The 24,485-nt window shown below is 45.3% G+C and overlaps 1 protein-coding gene across 2 annotated transcripts in view; it reads left to right on the top strand.

The window, feature by feature from the left end:
* The window catches only part of TNPO1 (transportin 1), a 230,386-nt gene that overhangs the window by 86,950 nt on the left and 118,951 nt on the right, over positions 1-24,485 (top strand). For both annotated transcript variants that reach the window (XM_040341460.1, XM_040341459.1), the window contains exons 7-8: positions 19,008-19,130; positions 20,558-20,676. In XM_040341460.1, coding sequence (XP_040197394.1) covers positions 19,008-19,130; positions 20,558-20,676 — 242 coding nt within the window. The remainder of the gene's footprint in view (positions 1-19,007; positions 19,131-20,557; positions 20,677-24,485) is intronic.

The raw sequence follows: 24,485 nt of genomic DNA, 5'->3' as shown, positions 1-24,485 counted from the left end.
GCTGAATTCAAAGACACCCCAAAAATCAAAGTGAAAAAATTATGCAGCAAGCTAGTCCATTTTGCTTTAATTTCATTGCAACAACTCAAAATGGTCCTCAGTAGTTTGTTTGGCCCCCAAGTGCTTGTATGCATAGCTGCTAATGATACGACAGATGGTGTCCTGGGGTATTTCCTCCCAGACCTGGACCAGGGCATCACTGAGCTCCTGAACAGACTGGCAGCACCGGATGGACCGAAACCTAATGTCCCAGAGGTGTTCTTTTGGATTTAGGTCAGGTGAGCGTGGTATAAATTTCTTCATCCTCCAGGAACTGGCTGCATGCTCTCGCCACATGATGCCGGGCATTGTCGTGCACCAGGAGGAACCCAGAACCCACTGCACCAGCGTAGGGTCTGACAATGGGTCCAAGGATTTCATCCCGATACCTAATGGCAGTCAGTGTGCCATTGTGTAGCCTGTAGAGGTCTGTGTGTCCCTCCCATGTATATGTCTCCCCAGACCATCACTGACCCACCACCAAACAAACTGGTCATGCTGAACGATGTTACAGGATGTTAAAGGCATCATAAAGTTCTCCTGCGGATTCTCCGGACCCTTTCACGTCTGTCACATATGCTCAGGGTAAACCTGCTCTCATCTGTAAAAAGCATGGGGCACCAGTGGCGGACCTGCCAATTCTGGTGTTTAATGGAAAATGCCAATCGAGCTACACAGTGTCCGGCAGAGAGCGCACTAGAGGACGTCGTACCCTCAGGCCACCCCCATGAAGTCTGTTTCCCAAGGCGTCTTCCAGGACAGCCCTTGAGAGATGGAGCTCCTCCCAGGACAGGAAACACATCACCTCCAGCTCTTTAAAAGGTGGTCCCTCAGGCATCTGGTCAGTTTTTATGTGTTTCCTCAGTCGGAGGAGACATGTTGCCTTGAGGAACCGTCTTTTTTTAAGAAGGGATGGATCCGGGAGAGTATCCATCTCAAGGGCTGGAGGAAGACAGCTTGGGCTTGTTCCCCTCACCTACTAAGAAATCTCTCCTTGCTGGCCACGGGTTCCCTCCGCTTGGGCTTGGAGTTCCCCGTTCCTTCTTCCCTCCGGAGCCCGGCGAGGGAGTGGGCAGTGATGGCCTGCATGGCGGCGGCGTCTGCGGCGGGAGAACTCATTTTTCTCGTGTGCGTCGTGACCCGGAAGTCGCCGAGCGTAACCTCCGGCCAGGATGCGCGTCATCACTGTGCACCGGGAACTCTGGTTCCGGTTTCCGGCGCAGGGAGAGAAGGAAGGCCGAGTCGGCGCCTATAAAGGCGTTTAGCACGTGCTATATACCGCCTGACGGAGCATCATGGAGGCATCCCACGTTCCAGGGGAGTCCGGCGCCGGCTCATTGCAGGTAGGCTGGCTGGGCCAGAACCTTTTTCCTGCGCTTTTCACCTGTTTACAGGGGGGGCTAGAAAGGGCGGTGAACCCTCTCAGAGCTCAGTGGGCACCTCTAGGACAGGGGAGGGGGACACTTATGTCTGCTGTTATTTAACAGGTCCTCTCTCTCTCTACCCCTCTTTTGTTCCCTACTCAGAAGGATCCCAAAGAGCATAGTACAAAGGGACTGCCCAAAGACAAGAGGAAGTGCCCCACGTGCAATGCAAGGCTTCTTCATCAGGCTATACTAAAAATCTATGCGGCCCCTGTATCACAACAGTATTAAATAATGAGGAGGAGTCCCCGATTACCAAATTCCTTGGATCTTTTAAAGAGGAGATGCAATCTACTTTTAAATCTTTTAGAAAACTTATTGCGGATACTCAGATTCCAGGCTTAACTGCCAGGCAGCAAGAGGTGCCCACCTCTCCCACTCCAGTAGCATCAGGATCAGGTGAACCTGTGGAGAATGAGGAGGTTTCCCTTAGAAATTCTGAATCCTCCCAGTCAGATTCTGGACAGGAAAAAGATCAGGAGGACTCCCGCACCCCCATTCGTTTCAAACTCTCCCAAGAGGAAGTAGATGAATTGGTAGGGGCCATTCATGAAATGTTACAGTTGAAGGAAGAAAAAACTTCGCTCTCACAACATGAAAAATGTATCAAGGGTTAAGCAGGAAAAAACAAAGTATTCCCAGTACACAAACTGATGTCAGATTTGGTGCTAAGGGAATGGGAGGAACCTGATAAAAGGCCTTTCTTTTCAGGTGGTCTGAATAGGAGGTTTCCTTTTGATGAGGACCCCAATGCTGTTTGGAACCAGTCCCCAAAGTTGGATGCCCCCCTAGCAAAGGTGTCAAAACATTCAGACCTAGTCTTTGATGACATGGGTCACTTAGCGGATCCTATGGATAAAAGGGGGGATGTAATACTCAAAAGATCCTGGGACACGGCTATGGCTAATCTTAAGCCAGCTCTAGCAACTACGTGTGTGGCCCGTAATTTTGAATTTTGGCTCAAACAGTTGCAGGAACACCTGACGGCAGGTACCCCTAGAACAGAGTTACTAAAATCCTTCCCCATGCTTTTAAAAGCGGTAGGTTTTATCGCAGATGCCTCGGCAGAATCGGTAAAACTTTCAGCCAGGGCGGCTTCACTGTCAGTAGCAGCTAGAACTCTGTGGCTCAAAACCTGGCTGGGGGATACCACCTCTAAGTTGCGCCTTTGTAGCGTTCCATTTTCAGGTAAATTCCTGTTTGGCACTCCGCTAGATGAAGCGTTAGAACGCACTGCGAATAAGCAAAAGACTTTTCCTGAAAAGAAAAAGCCATTTAACAGGAAGTTTTTTTCGTTCCTTTAAAGGGCAAAAGAAAACGCAGGAAAAAGGGAAACCAAACAGACCCTGGGCGGCACATGGAGGGAAACAAAAAGCGAAGGTGCTCTTTAACCCTCCTGACAAAAATCCCAAGCCACAGTGATGCCAGGGTCCAGGTGGGAGGAAGACTGGGGGACTTCCTTCCACAATGGAAAAAACTGACCTCCAACAGCTTTGTCAGGGGAGTCATAGAAAAGGGCTATGCCTTGGAGTTCAGCCAGGTACCACCAACAAGATTCTTGGTTACACAATTGGCAAGAGATCCAGTAAAATCTCAGGCATTACAAGATCTCATAGGAGAACTTGTAGATCAAAAAGTCCTAATACCAGTTCCCAAACAGGAGGAAGGCCGGGGTTTTTACTCGCACGTCTTTCTGGTACGGAAGCCATCAGGCAAATATCGCCTGATATTCAACCTAAAACCGTTGAATACAGTCATTCGGTACAAAAAATTCCAGATGGAATCAATTTATTCTGTAAAGAATTTACTTCAAAAAGACTGTTTCATGGCAAAAATAGATCTGAAGGATGCCTACCTCCACATTCCTATCAGGGAAAGCTCCCAAAAGTTCCTCCACATAGCTGTTCGGATAGGGGAAAAGGTTTACCACTTTCAGAGCCAAGCCCTCCCCTTTGGCCTCTCTTCGTCCCCGAGGATCTTTACCAAGATCCTAGCGGAAACGTTTCCTCCACTAAGACTCCAAGCCATAACAGTTGTCCCCTACTTAGACGACTTGCTGTTCCTGGCACCAACAAAACAAAAACTACTGGAGGATCTAGTGATCGTCCAGCAGTGGTTGACTCAGGTTGGATCATCAACAGGGAAAAATCCAAACCTCATTCCCTCACAGGAGATCCTATTCTTGGGCTACATAATAAGTTCAACAGAACAAAAGACTTTTCTCCCACAAGACAAAATCGACCATCTAAGTCAGCGGGTAGCGCAATTACAGACAAATCTCCCTGTCACAATAAGGGAGATAATGTCAGTCTTAGGCCTCATGTCAGCCTCCATCCCAGCAGTCAAATGGGCCAGGTTCCACCAAAAACCGCTCCAGTCATTTCTCCTACAAAACCTGTTAGGTACACCTTGTCTTCCAAGTCCTTTCCTATCAGAAAAGACAAAACAGGCTCTCTGGTGGTGGAGAAACCAAAACAACATGAAAAAGGGTCTGCTGTGGAACCCCCCTATTGAGCGCATCCTGACGACGGACACCAGCAACAGAGGTTGGGGAGCCCATCTAGAGGGACAGTGGGCACAAGGCACTTGGAGTCGCCTAGAGAAGAAGCGCTCTTCAAATTACAGAGAGTTAAAAGCCGTAGCCAAAGGGATCGCAGCATTCCAGGGTCAGCTCAAACATCATCTACAGGTCAGGTCGGACAACATAACCTTGGTAGCGTATCTAAACAAACAGGGGGGAACCAGGAATCCCACCCTGATGGGCATAGCAAAGGAAGTGTTTGTATGGGCAGAAGGGAATCTGGAGTCACTGTCAGCAGTCCATCTCAAGGGTACGCAGAACAATCTAGCCGATTTTTTGAGCAGACAATTGTTCTCACAAGAAGAGTGGTCTCTAGATCCGACAGTTTTTGCAGAAATAGTGGCCAAGTGGGGTCATCCGGAGATCGACCTATTCGCCAACAGAAAAAATGCAAAACTACCAGAATTTTTCTCACTGAACCCCAGGGATCAACCAGTGGCAGCCGATGCCCTTCAGAATGCATGGACATTCACCCTGTCATATGCCTTCCCACCTCTGCATCTCTTACCGAGAGTCCTTTCCAAATTCAGGATGGAGAAGACTTCCCTTATCCTGATAGCCCCTTTTTGGCCGAAAAGGGCGTGGTTTTCACTTCTTCTTCTTTCTTTAGCAGATCGACCACCGTGAATGTTGCCGTGCAGTCAGGATCTGCTGTCCCAAGGTCCACTGCGGCACCCCAATCCAGCCATGCTGAATCTAGCGGCCTGGTATCTGAAATAGACATCCTGAAGTCCAAGGGTCTATCAGACAGAGTGATTGAAACTCTGCTACAGAGTCGCAAACCAAATACCAGAGCAATTTATCTGAAACACTGGAAAAAATTTAATCTCTGGCTAAAAGAGAATGGAAAAAGTAGATACGATTCTCCAACAATATTGGTGTTTCTACAAGAGGGTATTGACAAGAAGTTGGCCTTAAGCATGATTAAGGTGCAAATTGCTGCCCTATCGGTTTATGTTCAGCGCTCCTTACAGGAAGACCCGCTTATCAATAGATTCTGCAAAGCAGTTGCTAAACAGCGCCCGGCCCCATGCCGTAAAGTTCCAACGTGGGACCTATCTCTTATGTTGAAAGCAGTCATTAGAGAGCCTTTTGAGCCATTATCAGAGGCATCTTTAAGACTGATTACTTTAAAGACAATCTTCTTAGTCGCTATGACTTCTGCTCGCAGAATCAGCAAACTCCAAGCTCGGTCAATCAGGGAACCTTATATGCAAATATTGGAGGATAAAGTTATTTTAAAGACTGACCAGTCCTTTGTTCCAAAAGTCGCTTTTTCTTTTCACAAGAGTCAGGACATCATTCTACCTTCCTTCTGCAACAAACCTGCAAATAGCAAGGAGGAACAGTTACACTGGCTAGATGTCAGAAGATGCCTCTTAGCTTATCTAGAAGCAACAGAAGGCACACTCTATAAGGGCAAGGGCGTTAGCCACGTCCTGGGCAGAAAGAGCCGGCGCTACCCCGGAACAGATATGCAAGGCCGCTACGTGGTCAAGCATGTCCACGTTCATTCTACATTATCGACTGGACTTCTTAAGTGGTCAAGATAAGGCCTTTGGGAGGAAAGTCCTACAGGCAGTAGTCCCACCCTAAACTGGTGAGTGCTTGCTCATCCTCTCAAGGGCTGTCCTGGAAGACGCCTTGGGAAAATCAGTTAGTCTTACCGGAAACTCTGTTTCCAGGAGTCTTCCAGGACAGCACGTTCCCACCTTATTCTTTGAGGTAGGTGTGTGTGTGTGTATATATGTATGTGTGTGTGTGTGTATGTGTGTGTGTGTATGTGTGTGTATGTGTGTGTGTATATATATATATATATATATATATATATATATATATATATATATATATATATATATATATATATATATATATATATATATACACAAATGTGTAAAGATATGGATAATACAAATTGTATGTATACTATTAACGGTATTTGAGCTCCGTCCTTCGGTTCTTGGATTAAACTGACCAGATACCTGAGGGACCGCCTTTTAAAGAGCTGGAGGTGATGTGTTTCCTGTCCTGGGAGAAGCTCCATCTCTCAAGGGCTGTCCTGGAAGACTCCTGGAAACAGAGTTTCCGGTAAGACTAACTCTGATTTTCTGATTGGTCAGAGACATTCACACCAGTGGCCTGCTGGAGGTCATTTTGTATGGCTTTGGCAGTGCTCATCCTGTTCCTCCTTGCACAAAGGAGCAGATACCGGTCCTGCTGATGGGTTAAGGACCTTCTATGGCTCTGTCCAGCTCTCCTAGAGTAACTGCCTGTCTCCTGGAATCTCCTCCATGCTCTTGAGACTGTGCTGGGAGACACGGCAAACCTTCTGGCAATGACAAGCCATCCTGGAGGAGTTGGACTGCCTGTGCAACCCCTATAGGGTCCAAGTATCGCCTCGTACTACCAGTACTGACACTGACTCTAGCCAAATGCAAAACTAGTGAAAAACAGAAAAGATGAGTAGGGAAAAAAAGTTGCGACACCTCCACCTGAAAAAAACATTCCTGTTTTGGAGGTCCTCTCATTGTTGCCCATCTAAACACCTGTTGTTAATTTCAATTAACAGCAAAGCAGCTGAAACTGTATACACCCCTCCCCCTTTGCTTCTTAACCGACCAGATCAATATCCCAGGAGTTCTGATTCAAAAGTGTTACTTTAAATTTTTTTGCGCAGTGTGTAGGTGTGTAATTATCTATATATCTATCTATCTATATCTATATCTCTCTCTCTCTCTATATATATATCTATATCTATATCTATATATCTATATCTATATCTATATCTATATCTATATCTATATCTATATCTATATCTATATATATATATATATATATATATATATATATATATATATATATATATATATATATATATATATACACATACACAGGGAGTGCAGAATTATTAGGCAAGTTGTATTTTTGAGGATTCATTTTATTATTGAACAACAACCATGTTCTCAATGAACCCAAAAAACTCATTAATATCAAAGCTGAATATTTTTGGAAGTAGTTTTTAGTTTGTTTTTAGTTTTAGCTATTTTAGGGGGATATCTGTGTGTGCAGGTGACTATTACTGTGCATAATTATTAGGCAACTTAACAAAAAAAATATATATATCCATTTCAATTATTTATTTTTACCAGTGAAACCAATATAACATCTCGACATTCACAAATATACATTTCTGACATTCAAAAACAAAACAAAAACAAATCAGTGACCAATATAGCCACCTTTCTTTGCAAGGACACTCAAAAGCCTGCCATCCATGGATTCTGTCAGTGTTTTGATCTGTTCACCATCAACATTTCGTGCAGCAGCAACCACAGCCTCCCAGACACTGTTCAGAGAGGTGTACTGTTTTCCCTCCTTGTAAATCTCACATTTGATGATGGACCACAGGTTCTCAATGGGCTTCAGATCAGGTGAACAAGGAGGCCATGTCATTAGTTTTTCTTCTTTTATACCCTTTCTTGCCAGCCACGCTGTGGAGTACTTGGACGCGTGTGATGGAGCATTGTCCTGCATGAAAATCATGTTTTTCTTGAAGGATGCAGACTTCTTCCTGTACCACTGCTTGAAGAAGGTGTCTTCCAGAAACTGGCAGTAGGACTGGGAGTTGAGCTTGACTCCATCCTCAACCCAAAAAGGCCCGACAAGCTCATCTTTGATGATACCAGCCCAAACCAGTACTCCACCTCCACCTTGTTGGCGTCTGAGTCGGACTGGAGCTCTCTGCCCTTTACCAATCCAGCCACGGGCCCATCCATCTGGCCCATCAAGACTCACTCTCATTTCATCAGTCCATAAAACCTTAGAAAATCAGTCTTGAGATATTTCTTGGCCCAGTCTTGACGTTTCAGCTTGTGTGTCTTGTTCAGTGGTGGTCGTCTTTCAGCCTTTCTTACCTTGGCCATGTCTCTGAGTATTGCACACCTTGTGCTTTTGGGCACTCCAGTGATGTTGCAGCTCTGAAATATGGCCAAACTGGTGGCAAGTGGCATCTTGGCAGCTGCACGCTTGACTTTTCTCAGTTCATGGGCAGTTATTTTGCGCCTTGGTTTTTCCACACGCTTCTTGCGACCCTGTTGACTATTTTGAATGAAACGCTTGATGGTTCGATGATCACGCTTCAGAAGCGTTGCAATTTTAAGAGTGCTGCATCCCTCTGCAAGATATCTCACTATTTTTGACTTTTCTGAGCCTGTCAAGTCCTTCTTTTGACCCATTTTGCCAAAGGAAAGGAAGTTGCCTAATAATTATGCACACCTGATATAGGGTGTTGATGTCATTAGACCACACACCTTCTCATTACAGAGATGCACATCACCTAATATGCTTAATTGGTAGTAGGCTTTCGAGCCTATACAGCTTGGAGTAAGTCAGACAACATGCATAAAGAGGATGATGTGGTCAAAATACTCATTTGCCTAATAATTCTGCACTCCCTGTGTGTGTGTGTGTGTGTGTGTGTGTGTGTGTGTGTGTGTATGTATGTATGTATGTATGTATGTATGTGTGTGTGTGTGTGTGTGTGTGTGTGTATATATATATATATATATATATATATATATATATATATATATATATATATATATATATATATATATATATATATATATATACATTTTTATACTGGGTCAGATTCAGGGGGCAGAATTGCATCATCTTTTCTTTAACCACTTCCCATCCGCTAGATAACCATCTCCACCAAGTTATTCTTTAGGGTCTCTGCTAAAAAAAAAAAAAAGTGTGTGTGTATATATATATATATATATATATATATATATATATATATAGTGTGTATGTGTGTATATATATATATATAATTTATTTATATTTAATTTGTAAGGATATTTTTCCGCCTTTGCTCCTAATGAAAAACATGCATTAATTTTTATCACATCTGTCCTCAAATGAAAGCTCTCTGTGCCTCAGAAATGTACACAACATGTTTAAATGACCCATAAAGATGAAGAAAGGCTTTGCAAAAACATATTTCCTTAACCACTTAAAGACCTTAGGTGTTTTTCAGATTTGGTGTTTGCAAGACTAAAACAGTTTTTTCTGCTAGAAAATTACTTAAAACCCCCAAACATTATATATTTTTTTTTCTAACACCCTAGAGAATAAAATGGCGGTCATCGCAATACTTTTTGTCACACCGTATTTGCGCAGCGGTCTTACAAGCGCACTTTTTTTGGAAAAAATTCACTTTTTTTAATTAAAAAATAAGACAACAATAAATTTGGCCCAATTTTTTTATATATTGTTAAAGATAATGTTACGCCGAGTAAAATGATACCCAACATGTCACGCTTAAAAATTGCGCCCGCTCGTGGCATGGCGTCAAACTTTTACCCTTAAAAATCTAGATAGGCGACGTTTAAAAAATTCTATAAGTTGCATTTTTTGAGCTACAGAGTAGCTCTAGGGCTATAATTATTGCTCTCGCTCTAACGATCGCGGCGATACCTCACTTGTGTGATTTGAACACCGTTTTCATATGCGGGCGCTACTCGCGTATGCGTTCGCTTCTGTGCGCGAGCTCGTCGGGACGGGGCGCTTTAAAAAAATTTTTTTTTTGTTTTCTTATTTAATTTTATTTATTTTATTATTTTTTACACTAAAATATAAAAAAAAAAAAGGATCACTTTTATTCCTATTACAAGGAATGTAAACATCCCTTGTAATAGAAAAAAGCATGACAGGTCCTCTTAAATATGAGATCTGGGGTCAAAAAGACCTCAGATCTCATATTTAGGCTTAAATGCAAGAAAAAAAAAAAAAAGGAAAATTTGTCATTTAAAAAAATGACAAAAAAAAAATTGTCTCTTTAACCACTTGAGAGCCGCGCTGCGGACGTATTTCGTCTATAGCGCGGATCTCAAGTGCCAAGTGGCCGTTTAAAAACGGCCTTTATGTGCATTACCCGCGCGCGCCACTGGGTGGCGCGCGGCGGGTAAAAACTGTCCCGACGCATCGCCGAAGACCCGATGCGTGTACCTGGCGGCCGCGATATCCGCCGGGTACACGCGATCGTCGGTGACACGGCAGGTGACAGCAGGGACGTGGAGCTCTGTGTGTAAACACAGAGCTCCACGTGCTGTCAGAGGAGAGGAGACCGATCTGTGTCTCTTGTACATAGAGACACAGCATCGGTCCCCTCCCCCAGTCACCCCCCTCCCCCCACACAGTTATAACACACCCAGGCTACACATTTAACCCCTTCCTCACCCCCTAGTGTTAACCCCTTCACTGCCAGTCACATTTATACAGTAATTAGTGCATTTTTATAGCACTGATCGCCGTATAAATGTGAATGGCGCCAAATTTGTGTCAAAAGTGTCCGATACGTCCGCCGCAATATCCCAGTCCCAATAAAAATCGCAGATCGCCGCCATTACTAGTAAAAAAAAAAATAATAAAAAAAATCATAATTCTGTTCCCCATTTTGTAGGCGCTATAACTTTTGCGCAAACCAGTCGCTTATTGTGATTTTTTTTTTTTTACAAAAATACGTCGAAAAATACGTATCGGCCTTAACTGAGAAAAAAAATAGTTTTTTTAAAAAAAATTAGGATATTTATTATAGCAACAAGTAAAAAAAAAATATATTTTTTTTAAATTGTTGCTCTTTTTTTGTTTATAGCGCAAAAAATAAAAACCGCAGAGGTGATCAAATACCACCAAAAAAAAGCTCTATTTGTGGGGAAAAAAGGACGCCAATTTTGTTTGGGAGCCACGTCGCACGACCGCGCAATTGTCAGTTAAAGCGACGCAGTGCCGGACGCTGAGATTTCGCCTGGGAACGAAGGGGGTTTATGTGCCCAGTAAGCAAGTGGTTAAGAGGCTGGGCGGGACTGACGTTTTGACGTCACTTCCGCCCAGCAGAGCTATGAGGACGGGTGGGGGCCATCTTGCCCTCACTCAAGTCCTCACTCTCCAGGCGGCAGCATCGGATCTCCTCCGCCGCTACCGACGGCTCCGGTAAGCGGCGGAGGGCGCGGAAAAGCGGCGGGAGGGGGGGCCCCTCTCCTGCCACCGATAACGGCGATCTCGCGGTGAATCCGCCGTGGAGACCGCCGTTATCGTTTACACGGCCGCCCGCTGAAAACATGGATATCTCAGTTGTGGCAGCAGCTGCTGCCGTTACTGAGATATCCATGTTTAAAAAGAGGACGTACATTTACAATACGCGGGTCGGGAAGTGGTTTTTAAAGCAAGTTGTGTTTCTGAGGAGAATGAGACCATGGACATTTTATTTATTTTCATTGTTCAATGCTATCGACACTCATCGCATTACTGCAGTGTACTGATGTGATAGAGAAACATTCATGCTTGGAAATTAATTAATTTCTCTTGCATTTTAATGATTTCCAATGAGCATGACCGACTGATCAGGATGATAATGTGTTTGACACCTGCAGATATTGACAGCACCAGTATGTTGGTACTTGCAGTATTGGAATCTGACACAGCTGAAATGCTATTAATTGTATAACAAAACCTGGGGAATGCCCAGGGAAAAACCAAGCCTCCTTACCGACCAGCCTGCAGAACAACCAAATTAACCTGTCTAACAGTATGCGTTAAAAACAAGGATTTTGTCCGCACGCATTTGCAAACGCAAGCGTGAGCCACAGAGCCGCGCCAAGGCACCCTGTAATCTGTGGTCCTAACACTAAACAATGCGCGTCCCCACAGTGGAGGCACATGCATTCTAATGGATAGATGGGGGCAGGTGGACTGAAGGGGTGCCACCCCTCCTTAACCACTAGGGTACCGCACGCCATCAAATGACGGCGGGCGGAATACCTTATTATTCTGACAGGACATCATATGACGTCCTGTCATTTAAAGCCTCTAGGGCGCGCACCCGTCGCATCACTGGGAGCCACGATGGCCCCCGGGCACCCGCGATTTCCCAGTAACTGAGCAGGGACGTGGAGCTCTGTGTGTAAACACAGAGCTCCACGTCCTGTCAGGGAGAGAAGAGACCGATCTGTGTCCCTTGTACATAGGGACACAGATCGGTCACCCCCCTACAGTTAGAACACTCAATAGGCTACACATTTAACCCCTTCCCCACCCCCTAGTGGTTAACCCCTTCCCTGCCAGTCACATTTATACAGTAATCAATGCATATTTATAGCACTGTTAACTGTATAAATGTGAATGGTCCCAAAAATGTGTCAAAAGTGTCCGATGTGTCCGCTATAATGTTGCAGTCCCGAAAAAAACGCAGATCGCCGCCATTCCTAGTAAAAAAAAAAAAAAAAAACATTATGTCCCCTATTTTGTAGGCAATATAACTTTTGCGCAAACAAGGTTATTTTTTTTTTTTTACCAAATATATGTAGAATACGTATCGGCCTAAACTGAGAATTTTTTTTTTTTTTTTTTTTTTTAAATGGGATATTTATTATAGCAAAAAGTAAAAAATACTTATTTTTTTTTTCTTTTTCAAAATTTACGCTCTTATAATATTTATAGCCCCCCCAAAAAAAACACACAGGCGATCAAATACCACCAAAAGAAAGCTCTATTTGTGGGGAAAAAAAGGACGTCAATTTTGTTTGGGAGCCAAGTTGCACGACCGTGCAATTGTCAGTAAATCGACGCCGTGCCGGAAGCTAAAATCTAGTCTGGGCAGGAAGGGGGTGTATGCACAGTAGGCAAGTGGTTAAAGGTGCAAGAGCACACCAAACACCCAGCATATAGCACAATGACTGCAAAGGTGTTGGTGAGCTGCTGGACCAATATAAACGCCACAGATGAAACAAAACTGTGTCCACCGCCCCCATCTATTGCTGGCAATCGCAGTAAGTGGCATAGGAAGGCTAACACAGATAACAAAACCTGGTACATCTGCTACAAATATTAATATTTGTAACGGATGATCTGCCTAGTTGATGCTGGCTCTTCTGTAACATACGCAATTGCGTGGTCATTTAAAAAGCTTGTTTTCATATTGAAGTATTTAATAGGTGACTATTTGTTATACAGCCCCAGCTCCCAAAAAGTTGGGACACTGTGTAAAATCTACATAAAAACAGAATGCAATGGTTTGCAAATCTCTTAAACCCATATTTTATAGAAAACATAGCCGATGTTTAACCACTTGCTTACTGGGCACATATACCCCTTTCCTGCCCAGGCGAAATTTCAGCTTTCAGCACTCTCACGTTTTTAATGACAATTGCCCAGTCGTGCAATGTGGCTTCCGAACAAAATTCATGTCTTTTTTTCCCCCCACAAATAGAGCTTTCTTTTGGTGGCATTTGATCACCGCTCTGGTTTTTATTTTTTGCGATTTTAACCACTTAAGGACCGCCTAACGCTGATATACGTCGGCAAATGGCACGGCTGGGCACAATCGCGTACCTGTACGTGATTGTTAAATGCCCAGCCGTGGGTCGTGGGCGCGCGCCCGCGACCCTGTCCAAAGCTCTGTGGCCGCGGGACCCGCGGACTCGATCGCCGCCAGAGTCCCGCGATTGGTCCCCGGTGCTGAAGAACGTGGAGAGGTGTGTGTGTGTGTGTGTATAAACACACCTTCCCCGTTCTTCACAGTGGCGCTGTCATTGATCGTGTGTTTCCTGATATAGGGAAACATGATCAATGACGTCACACGTCCAGCCCCGCCCCCCTACAGTTGGAAACACATATGAGGTCACACTTAACCCCTTCAGCATCCCCCAGTGGTTAACTTCCAAACTGCAATTGTCATTTTCACAGTAAACAATGCATTTTTATAGCATTTTTTGCTGTGAAAATGACAATGGTCCCAAAAATGTGTCAAAATTGTCCGATGTGTCCGCCATAATGTCGCGGTCACGAAAAAAACCGCTGATCGCCAGCCATTATTAGTAAAAAAAAAAAAACATTATTAAAAATGCAATAAAACTATCCCCTATTTTGTAAACGCTATAAATTTTGCGCAAACAATCGATAAACGCTTATTGCGATTTTTTTTTTTTTTTTTTCAAAAAATAGGTGGTAGAATACGTATCGGCCTAAACTGAGGAAAAAAAGTTTTTTTATATATATTTTTGGGTGAAATTTATTATAGCAAAAAGTAAAAAATATTGCATTTTTTTCAAAATTGTCGCTCTATTTTTGTTTATGGCGCAAAAAATAAAAACCGCAGAGGTGATCAAATACCACCAAAAGAGAGCTCCATTTGTGGGAAAAAAAGGACGCCCATTGTCAGTTAAAACGACGCCGTGCCGAATCGCAAAAAGGGGCCTGGTCCTTTACCTGCATTTTGGTCCGGGTCTTAAGTGGTTAACAAAAAGACTAGCAATTTTGAAAAAAACACAATTTTTTTCTTTTTGCTATAATGTCCAAAAAAAACAAAAAAAAACTTTTTTTCTCAGTTTAGGCTGATATGTATTCTACTACATATTTTTGGTTAAAAAAAAATCGCAATAAGCGTATAGTGAATGGTTTGTGCAAAAGTTATAGCGCCTACAAAATAGGGGATAGAATTATTCCTTTTTTTTTTTTAAAGTAGTAATGGCGGTTATCTGTGATTTTTGTCAGGATTGCCATATTATGGCGACCACTTTTGACACATTTTTGGGACCATTCAAATTGATGTACAGTGCTATAAAACTGCACTGATTACTGTATAAATGTGACTGGCAGGGAAGGGGTTAACACTAGGGGGCGATCAAGGGGTTAAAGGTGTTCCGTGGAAGTGATTCTGACTGGGGGAGGTGACCGATCGGTGTCCTATGTACAAGGGACACACCATCGGTCTCCTCTCCCTGACAGGACGTGGATCTCTGTGTTTACACACAGAGAACCCCGTCCATGGCTCTGTAAATGCCGATCATGAGTACCTGGCGGATATCGCGACATTGCACAGCAAGGAGGGTGGGTCTCTCTTTTAGTGGAAGTTGGAAGGCTATTTGGTGCCTCCCTGGACGATATCATAAAGGATGCCACGGAGGTAAGAGTATACTCCTCCCCCAGTCCAGAAAAGGAAAAGAGCCAAGTCGCAGGCCGGAAGTTCAGGATGGAATCCGTTCACTCTGTGGTCGCTGCACTCCATCCGGGGGATTTTCTGGTGTCCTTGAACATTAAGGACGCATACTTGCATGTCCCCATATATGTCGGGCATCAGAGGTTCCTGCGCTTTGCGGTCAGGGAAGACCAGTATCAATTCGTGGCTCTTCCTTTTGGCCTGGCATCGGCTCCAAGGGTTTTTACCAAGGTGCTTGCCCCAATTTTGGCCTTGCTGAGACAGCGAGAAATTGCTATTATGGGCTACTTGGACGATCTGCTTCTGAGTGCTGCTTCAAGCTCAGAATTAGGGGAGGATGTGGCGATTGCCAGTCAGATCCTCCAAGAGTTTGGCTGGGTGCTTAACTTCCAGATGTCGGTGTTGGTTACGACACAGCGCTTAGAGTATCTGGGTCTGATTCTAGACTCCTCAGAGGTGAGTGTTTTTCTCCCTTTGGAAAAATTGCAGACTCTTCAGACGGCGGTGAAGCTGTTGGCGTCCCGCAGGTGGTTGTTGCTGCGCTTTTGCATGCGAGTCCTGGGTCTCATGGTAGCCTCTTTCGAGGCAGTACTGTTTTGCTCAATTCCACACTAGAGTCTTGCAGAAGGAGATACTGTCCAAATGGGACAAGTCTCCGTTGTCCCTGGATTGTTCAATCCGGGTGAGCCCACTAGTCCGGACTTCCCTGGTCTGGTGCCTGAGATCTTCGGCTCTTCATGCCGGGAAGTCGTTCCTTCCCCTTCACTGGACCGTGATCACGACGGACGCCAGCCTGACTGGTTAGGGGGGGGGGAGGGACAGTCTGGTGGTGTTCAGTCGACACAGGGTCGCTGGACACAGGAAGAATCTTGCCTGCCGATCAATATTCTGGAACTCCGAGCGATCAGGCTGTGCCTCTCAACAATGGTCGCAGAGCCTACAGGGGCGTCCAGTCAGGATCCAGTCGGACAACGCAACGGCAGTGGCATATGTCAACCATCAGGCAGGAAGAAGAAGCTCGGCTGCAGCGGCTGGAGGTCACTCACATCCTGGGGTGGGCAGAACAGAGCTTGCTGGCTCTATCGGCCGTATACATTCTGGGCATAGAAAACTGGCAAGCGCACTACCTAAGTCGCCAGACGCTGGACCAAGGAGAATGGTCACTACACCCGGATCTGTTTCGCCTCCTTTGCCTAAGATGGGGCGAGCCAGACGTGGATCTCCTGGCTTCTCGACTCAATCGAAAGGTGTTGAGGTTCGTGGCCAGGTTAAAAGATCCTTGGGCGGATGCGACAGACGCGTTGGTGTGCCCCATGGGGACAGTATCGATTAGCTGAGACCCGATCCGATGGACCTCGGGCGGCCAACATCGTGGGCTCCCTGGACAGGAAAGTGTCCTTATTACACTGTAGCTGCTGACTTTTAAAAAAAAATTATTTACTGTGGCCGAATGGCTCTCCTGTCCTAAATCCCTTACATATACGGCTTCGCCCAGGAGAGCCACCAAGGGGAAAAAGGTGCGCGTGGCAAGCAAAGTAGAAACCATGATCTGTCATCTCTATTAGTTAGTCCTAACCCCCACAGTTAGGGATGGATACAAAAAAGCTGCGCTAAAACAAGTGACTACATGGAGATCCCTCTCCTATAGAAAAAAATGAATAACAAAAATGAAAGTGAAAAAATAAACAATGTAATTAAACCAGGTGATGGGTGTAAATACTTATTATGTCCAGATATTGACAATCCAGATCAGTGAAAACCCCATAAGTGAGTTTAAACTTATTAATAAATGCAGAAGGAAAAACGTTCCACAACAGAAAATTAAAAATAAATATAAATATGAAAACAAAACAACCCAGTGACTAGATTGTTCATAAAGTCCAAATTTAGAACAATCCACCAAATGGCAGTGGCATCTCAGAACTGAGTGGATTTCAGTGTAAGAAAAAATCTCCCGACTTCCAGAAGAACGTGAAGAAAGGAATGCCACCACCTTAGATAATACTGCCTCTTACCAGCTGGAATTGATCTCTGATTAGGAGATCACAAACACATGAGACAGATAACATGATTGGCTAATAAAATCAGCAGATCTACCCCTCAGATTTACAGCGACTGCACTTCCAAGTGTACTTTCAGTGCAATTTCAAGTGCACTTTGTACTTGTAGTTTGCACTTGTAGTGCAAAGTGGGTTTGCCTTTTGTAAATAACCCCCATTGTGTTCTTTTCCAAAATTGTCACTCATTTTTTGTTTATACCCCAAAAATTAAAAACCGCAGAGGTGATCACATACCACCAAAAGAAAGTTCCATTTGTGGGGGAAAAAAAGGATTGTCAATTTTGTTTTGGGTACAGCAGCATCGCACGACCGCGCAATTGTCAGTTAAAGGGGCGCAGTGCTGTATTGCAAAAAATGTCCTGTCATTGAGCAGCCAAATCATCCGGGGCTGAAGTGGTTAATGTCCAGTGTACATGAGGCCTTGGTGTATAACATTGATTATCTTGTTACAATGGCATCTGATCTTCATTGAGATAGATTAGGCAGTGAGTAAACATGTTGTTCCTGAAGCCGATATGCTGAAAGCATATAAAATTGGGCATTGCAGTTTGTTGTGTATGGGGCCGAGTAGCTGCAGGTCGGTCAGGGTGCCCATGCTCTCCTGTGTCCACAGCCAAAAGCACCTACAATGAGCACTTGAACACCAGAACTGGACAACAGAATAATAGAAGGTGACCTAGTCTGATTATATTTTCTTTTACATCACATAAATGGCTAGGTGCATGTGTCACTTACCTGAGGAAAGATGGTACCAAGTATGCTTTGTGACGCTTTGGGCAATGTTCTGCTGCGAAACCTTGGCATCTTGCCATCATGTTGATGTTGCTTGACACATTCCACCTATCTAAACATTGTTTCTGACTAAGGCCCCATGCACACGAGACGCTGCTAAACTCGAGTTCAGAGGCATTTGGGCATTTTTTTCAACTGCCCCTGAACACATTTAATGTTATCCTATGTGTCCATGCACACAATCACGTTTTTTGGCGTTTTAAAGCAGTTGGGTTTATGTCCGTTTTTTCAGACGCAAAATTTTGGGTTCCGAAGCGTTTTATTTTTGCGTTTTAAACTTTGGGAGGGTCTACAATATCTACCCCTTTATGAAAACGATATACCCTCATGGCGGTGGCCTCTTTCAGCAGGATAATCCACCCCACCACACTGAAAAAATCGTTCAAGGCTGTTATGAGGAACACCAATTGAGTTCTGAGATGTTGACTTGGAATGCACTGGAAAAACAAGTCAGATGCAAGTTAGGCACCACCACCTCGCAGTACTTGAAAGATTTGCTAGGAACAGCTTGGTGCCAGATACCACAATATATGTTTAGAGGTCTAGTGTCATCCATGCTGTGACAGGTCAAGTTTGTTTTTGCATCAGAAAAGGAGACCTTCTCAGTATTGGGTGGGTGGTCATAAAGTTATGGCTGATGAGTGTATATGCTGGTGCATTGCAAAAGCAAGCGGATTCACCTTTGCCTGTCCAGAAGTAAGAAAATAGTGAAAGCTCAAGTCATTCCGTAGAAGGGTCGCCATGAAAGGGCTCCTGATTGCAGAAAGCTCTGCCTTCAAACCAGTAGAACAGTTGGCATCTGACTTTCGTCTTCGAGATTAGGCATGATCTAATTCATGAGCCTCTATTGTCAGTTGGCACACATGTGCGCACCTCTGCTCCTAGATTAGACAGCCTGGCTTCAGCTTTCTGCATTCATCCATGCTTCCTGGTGGTCCTCTAACAGATTTGAGGAAACTTGCCTTTACAAAAACAAAAGGGCTTCTGCTCTTCTTTCCTTCTGAAAATAATTGCATGTCATGTTGTTGAATCATTGCCTCAGAACAAGTATGTCAAGAATTGTGTATTTACAGATCTGCATAGCATGTAGTAACTAGTGTGCTCTCTTACAGAACTTATTTGCATTGGCCACAGACGGTGAGCCAGAAGTTCGGAAAAATGTTTGCCGGGCACTTGTAATGCTGCTTGAAATTCGAATGGACCGCCTGTTTCCTCATATGCATAACATTGTGGAGGTTAGCTTTCATTTTACTTGATTACATCATGATAATATATATCGTATATGTATGGCTGTGAATGTATTACTTTGTAAGATCTTTTATGTTTTTCACATATTTATAATTTGTTTGATTTTAGTATATTAAAGCAGTATTAAACCCAAAATCAAAATGATTTATTGCAGCTTACCAATCCTTACATGTGGCTGCATCTGTTTTCTTTTTCTTCTGTTTTTTCCTGCTGATTTGGCCAGTAACACACCTGTATTGGAGTGCCAATTGTTTTTAGTGAGCCCTAGCAGTGACTGGCGTTCTACCAATGTGGAAAAATGTCAGTCCTCACACTATGTGAAATTGCCCTAAAGCGTTTTTCTTTTTTTTACCACTTGCCGCTTATTACTATGGTGTGTGTGTGTGTGTGTGTGTTTATTTATTTTTTGCTGTTGCAGAAATCTCTGCACTGCCACCAGGTCCTTCGAACATTGCTGATCTTCTGATGCTGTTGGGGGTTTAACATCTGCCACTGGAAGGGTGAAAGAGCTGCACCACTTGCCTACTTTTCCACCTGCCATAAAGGGTTCTAGGATTCAATTAGGTGGAACCTGTCATTTATCTGCCTGTACTCCATTCACAGCAGCACAACTTTCACATTCGCAGCAGCTGATGTTAACCCTCAACACCACTGTGGGGGGAGGACTTGGCAGCAGTAAAGATTTCTACACTATGCAGAAGCCGTTGGATGTGGGACACACTTTATCAAATTAAAGTAATGTCACTGGTGCTGCATAGTTAAAATAAATACATTTCAGCTTTCGCTCTGGTTCACACTGATGCGAAGAGACGCAGCAAATCCTTTATCCTCCACAGCGTCCATGCGATCTGCTGTGGGGGATGCGTTGATGTTGATTGTACCTGAAACAGATTGGCAGAATTTGGATACACCCATGCTATGCAATTCAGGTACCGGTCCTGCAAAAAAATGACCCTGCATCATTTTTGTGCTGATGCGATTTAAGCCGTACAAAATGTAGGGCTCAATTTGCACTGCACAGACATTGCATGTGATGTGCACAGGAATGTGGTGCAGTCCCTGTGCCAATCATATGCGGTGTCAGGCAGCACACAAGTGTGAACCCAGGCTAAAGGCCAAATTGAACTTTCCTGCCTGCTCTGCTGTCGGGCTGAGTGAGAGATGTGGTTACACACTGGTGCTGTCATTTAAGTGTTAGAGCCCTGAGGATCCCATAAAAATGTTATTTCCCTGGAAGGATACAGGAACATAACTTTGCTCTGATTATGTTCTGTGACCAAATTCAGGTTGTGCTTAATAAATGGGTGCTTTTTTTTTTTTTAACCTATACACGTTTAAATACATAATTTGTGTTTTTGTAGACTACTCCTACTGTTATGTGACTTACTTCCCTTGTTCTTCCTTGTGACAACAGTACATGCTGCTGAGGACGCAGGACCCTGATGAAAATGTGGCGTTGGAGGCCTGTGAGTTTTGGCTGACACTTGCTGAGCAGCAGATTTGCAAAGAAGTGCTCTCCCGGCATCTTGCAAAGTAAGTGACTGTGTCTTTGTACATTTGAAGTGCAAGCCCTCCTAAAATGCTATATGTTAGTGACTCACTCTATGGTTCCTTACCGATTTCCCCACTAAGCAAATCTTACTACTGGTGCACCTGATATTGCCCAGGTTGTGGTGCCTCGCTGTTGTAAAAGAGTGTTAACATTTGTGCTTGCACTGTTTAACCACTTAAAGCGGAGTTCCCCCCGTTTCTTTAGTTTATTAAGTCAGCAGCTACAAAAAGTGGAAGTTCCACTTTTGCTGGAACTCTGCTTCAAGGACCAGGCCTATTTTTCAGACTGTTTACAAGGTAAAATTATTTTTATTTTTTTTTGCTATAAAATTACTTGGAACCCCCAAACATTCTATATTTTTTTTCTTACACCCTAGAGAATAAAATGGCGACCGTTTCAATACTTTGTCACACCGAATTTTCACACCGGTCTTACATGCGCACTTCTTCTTTATTTTTGAAAAAAAATCACTTTTTTTAATTAAAAAAGACAACAGTAAAGTTGACAGTAAAGATAAAGTTACACCGAGTAAATTGATACCCAAAATCTCACGCTTCAAAATTGCGCCCGCTTGTGGAATAGCGACCAGCTTTTATCCTTAAAAATCCCTATAGGCAATGTTCAAAAACATTGCACAAGCTTGTCAGGGCAGGGCATTTAAATAAAAAAATCTTTTATTTTACTTTTTTTTTTTGTTCTTTTTTTACTGTCCTAAAGAAAAAAGAAAAAAAAATTTGGGTAGGTTTGGTAAAAATCACTTGTAATAGAAAAATGTATGATATAACCTCTTAAAGGGGTTGTAAACAATTTTTTTTATTATTTTTAAAATAACAAACATGTTATACTTGCCTCCACTGTGCAGCTCGTTTTGCACAGAGTGGCCCCAAACCACGTCTTCTGGGGTCTCTCGGCGGCTGTCTCTGGTCCTCCCCGCAAGAACTACACACATTCATGCGAGAGAGCTTGCATTGTGTGTAGTCCTTGCGGGCGCGCTCCCATGATACAGTGAGCAGCCATAGCTGCTTTCAATCCATCCGCTCTAGCCAATCAGCGGCCAGGCTGAGCGGCGAAGAGTATGTCGGGGCCAAGTGCGGGACTTTCGAGGGGTCAGGTAAGTATAGCGGGGGGCTGGTATACTCTGAAGTTTTCTCTTCCGTTCATGGACGGACACAGCAGCATCTTGACCTTAGGGTATTATCCTCCTAGGAGATCGACTAGTCAGAAAAACAGCATGTTAAGTGTTAAACACTCTGTACAGTACCTCCCAGGGGGCGGTTCCCCCGGGTACATCCCCCACTCTCTGCTCTGCAGCCTCAGTTTTTTTTCTGCCTAGCAAATGAGAATGACATGGCTCCTCTGGGCCCATGTGGCCTGGAGATTTTTTTGTAGTTTTCTTGCTTTTCTTTTTTGCCTTTTCTGCATTTTTGGATCCTGAGATCTTCGATCAACTGCCGACTGGGTGACAGGCTGGATCCTCGATCCTTGCAGTCCCCCCAGTTCGGCCATTGAGCGTGTGCCGGCCTTTTAGCTACGCGCTGGGCTGTCCACGACATGTCCCGTTGCTCCAGGGGTGGCCGGTGAGCTATACGCTCTTAGGCACACATGACCAGGCTCTATGTCCGTGTCACAGTGTGCCGGGCCGACAGCCATGCCGTAACTGCGCGGACGTTGGTTCTGTTCAGGATGCCTCCAGCCGGTGGTCGCAGGACGGGTAAGTAGCAGTCCCCTTGCTTTGGCAGGGTGGTGCGGCTGGGCAATCCTGGGGAGGTTGATTGGGGGTCCGCCCTGCTTTCCTCTCTCCCTCCTTTCCCCACGTTCTGGGTGGCGGGGTTGGCCGTGAGGTGTCCGCCTGAGGGAGGCTCCATTTCATGGCTGGGGGCTGTGTCTGCTTTCCGGGGTGCTGGTTTGCTGCCGAGTGTGCGGGGGGGGGGGGGGGGGGCCTGCCCGGGTGTTTGCTGTTTATGTTTTTTTTTTTTTGTGTTAAAATCGCGGCCGCCATTTTTGCGGCGCTGGGCGCCTTTATTGGAGATCGGCGGCCATTTTCTTGTAGCCCACATGCTCTGTTTGCATGTCGGCGGCCATTTTGGAATGTGTTTTTGCCGCTAGTGCCTGGAAAATCGTCGCGAACGGCTCCAGCACACTCCGGTACAGCACGGAGCAACGCTCTGGGAGGCAGACAGCAGCGGTACAGGCCTGGTCGGGTGGGGAGTCCTCTGGGGGGTCCCCTGTTTCTCTGCTGCGGCCGGGAGGGTGGCCTGTGGATCTTGCCTTGCATTCCTGGGGTGGCACAAGGGTGAACAAACATGGTGTCGGAACCGGATGCATCTCCCCCTGACATGCCAGAATTAAGCCTTAGTGCCCCTGTCCCTGCGGTCTCGGTGGATGCTATGACGGCAGTCCTGGAGGTGTGTTGCCAGGGTGGAAGCGGCGCGTGGCCAAAGGGGGGGGGGGGTAAAAAGCGCCCCCTCCCCCGCCTTCTTCTGGGGGGATGCCTCTGACCGTGCGGGCCTGATTCCGAGGTGTCAGGATGCAGGCCTAGTCCACGCGGACAGTGAGGAGGACTCTGCATCAGGGGCGGCGCATGATAGGGCGCTGGTGGGAGCTCTTATCACTGCGGTGCGGGATACTCAAAAAATTGAGGATTCTGTCCCTTTTGGGTTCCGTAAGCCGGCCTGCACTGCAAAAGTGTTTCCTTGTGTTCCTTATCAGGAAAAGTTTTTGTACAAGGAATGGGATCGCCGCAAAAAAAAAAATTCTGTTCCAAAATACTTTGCGGTCTGATATCCTTTTGAGGATGATTTCCTGAAGAAATGGACCTCTCCTCCGTCAGTGGACCCCCCTGTGTCCTGACTGATCAAGGCGACCACGTTGCCTGTGGAAGGGGCTCCCGCTTTCAAGGACCCCGCAGATAGGAGAGCTGGGGCTGTGGCCCGCTCCATGTTCACGGTGGTGTGGTCAGCGGTGAGACCGGTCTTGGCCGGGCCTCTAGTGTCTCAGACACTTACTGAACGGGCAAAGTTGTTGCTTCAGGAGTTGGAGGAGCATCAAGCCCCTCCGGACTGTGTGGCGCTGGCCGACCAGTTGGTGCAGGGCCTAAAATTTGTCTGTGAGTCAGCCCTGGATACGCTTCCCTTGCTCTCCAGGGCCTCGGCCTACGCGGTGGTGTTGCGCCGCCTTGTCTGGCTGAAGTGTTGGTCTGCGGACCAGTCTTCTAAGAAGGCCATGGTGGACTTGCCCTTTAAGGGTGAAAGGCTTTTTGGGGCTTCTCTAGATGACATTATAAAAGATGCCACGGTAGGTAAGAGCACTCTGCTCCCACAATCTGGTAAAGGTAAGGAGCCTTCGCCGTAGGCAGGGGCACTCCTTTACCGCCCCCAAGCATTTTTTTCGTCCACCCCGTGCCCCTGGCAGAAGTGCCCCTGGTTCCGCAAGCACAACAAGCCTGCGAAAAACCTGCTTCCCCATTAGGGTCTGCCCCCGCCCATCTCTCGGGTGGGGGGCTGGCTTCGCGAATTCGCGGCTCGGTGGATGTCTCTTCTTTCCGACCGGTGGTTTTGCGAAGTAGTTTCCTCGGGGTACAAGATAGATGCTGGTGAAGGGGGTGATCATGCCGGTTCCCTTTCTGGAACGGTTTCAGGGGTTTTGCTCCAATCTGTTTGTAGTCCCCGAGAAGGAAGGGGTCCGTCCAATCCTGTACTTGCATATCCCCATATGCGCAAAGCACCAGAGATTTCTGCGTTTTGCGGTCGGGGAGGACCACTTTCAATTTGTGGCCCTCCCTTTCGGCCTG

This window comes from Rana temporaria, chromosome 1 (assembly GCF_905171775.1).
Source record: "Rana temporaria chromosome 1, aRanTem1.1, whole genome shotgun sequence".
In the NCBI taxonomy this organism is placed as follows: Eukaryota; Metazoa; Chordata; class Amphibia; order Anura; family Ranidae; genus Rana; species Rana temporaria.
This window is presented reverse-complemented; position numbering and strand designations above follow the sequence as displayed.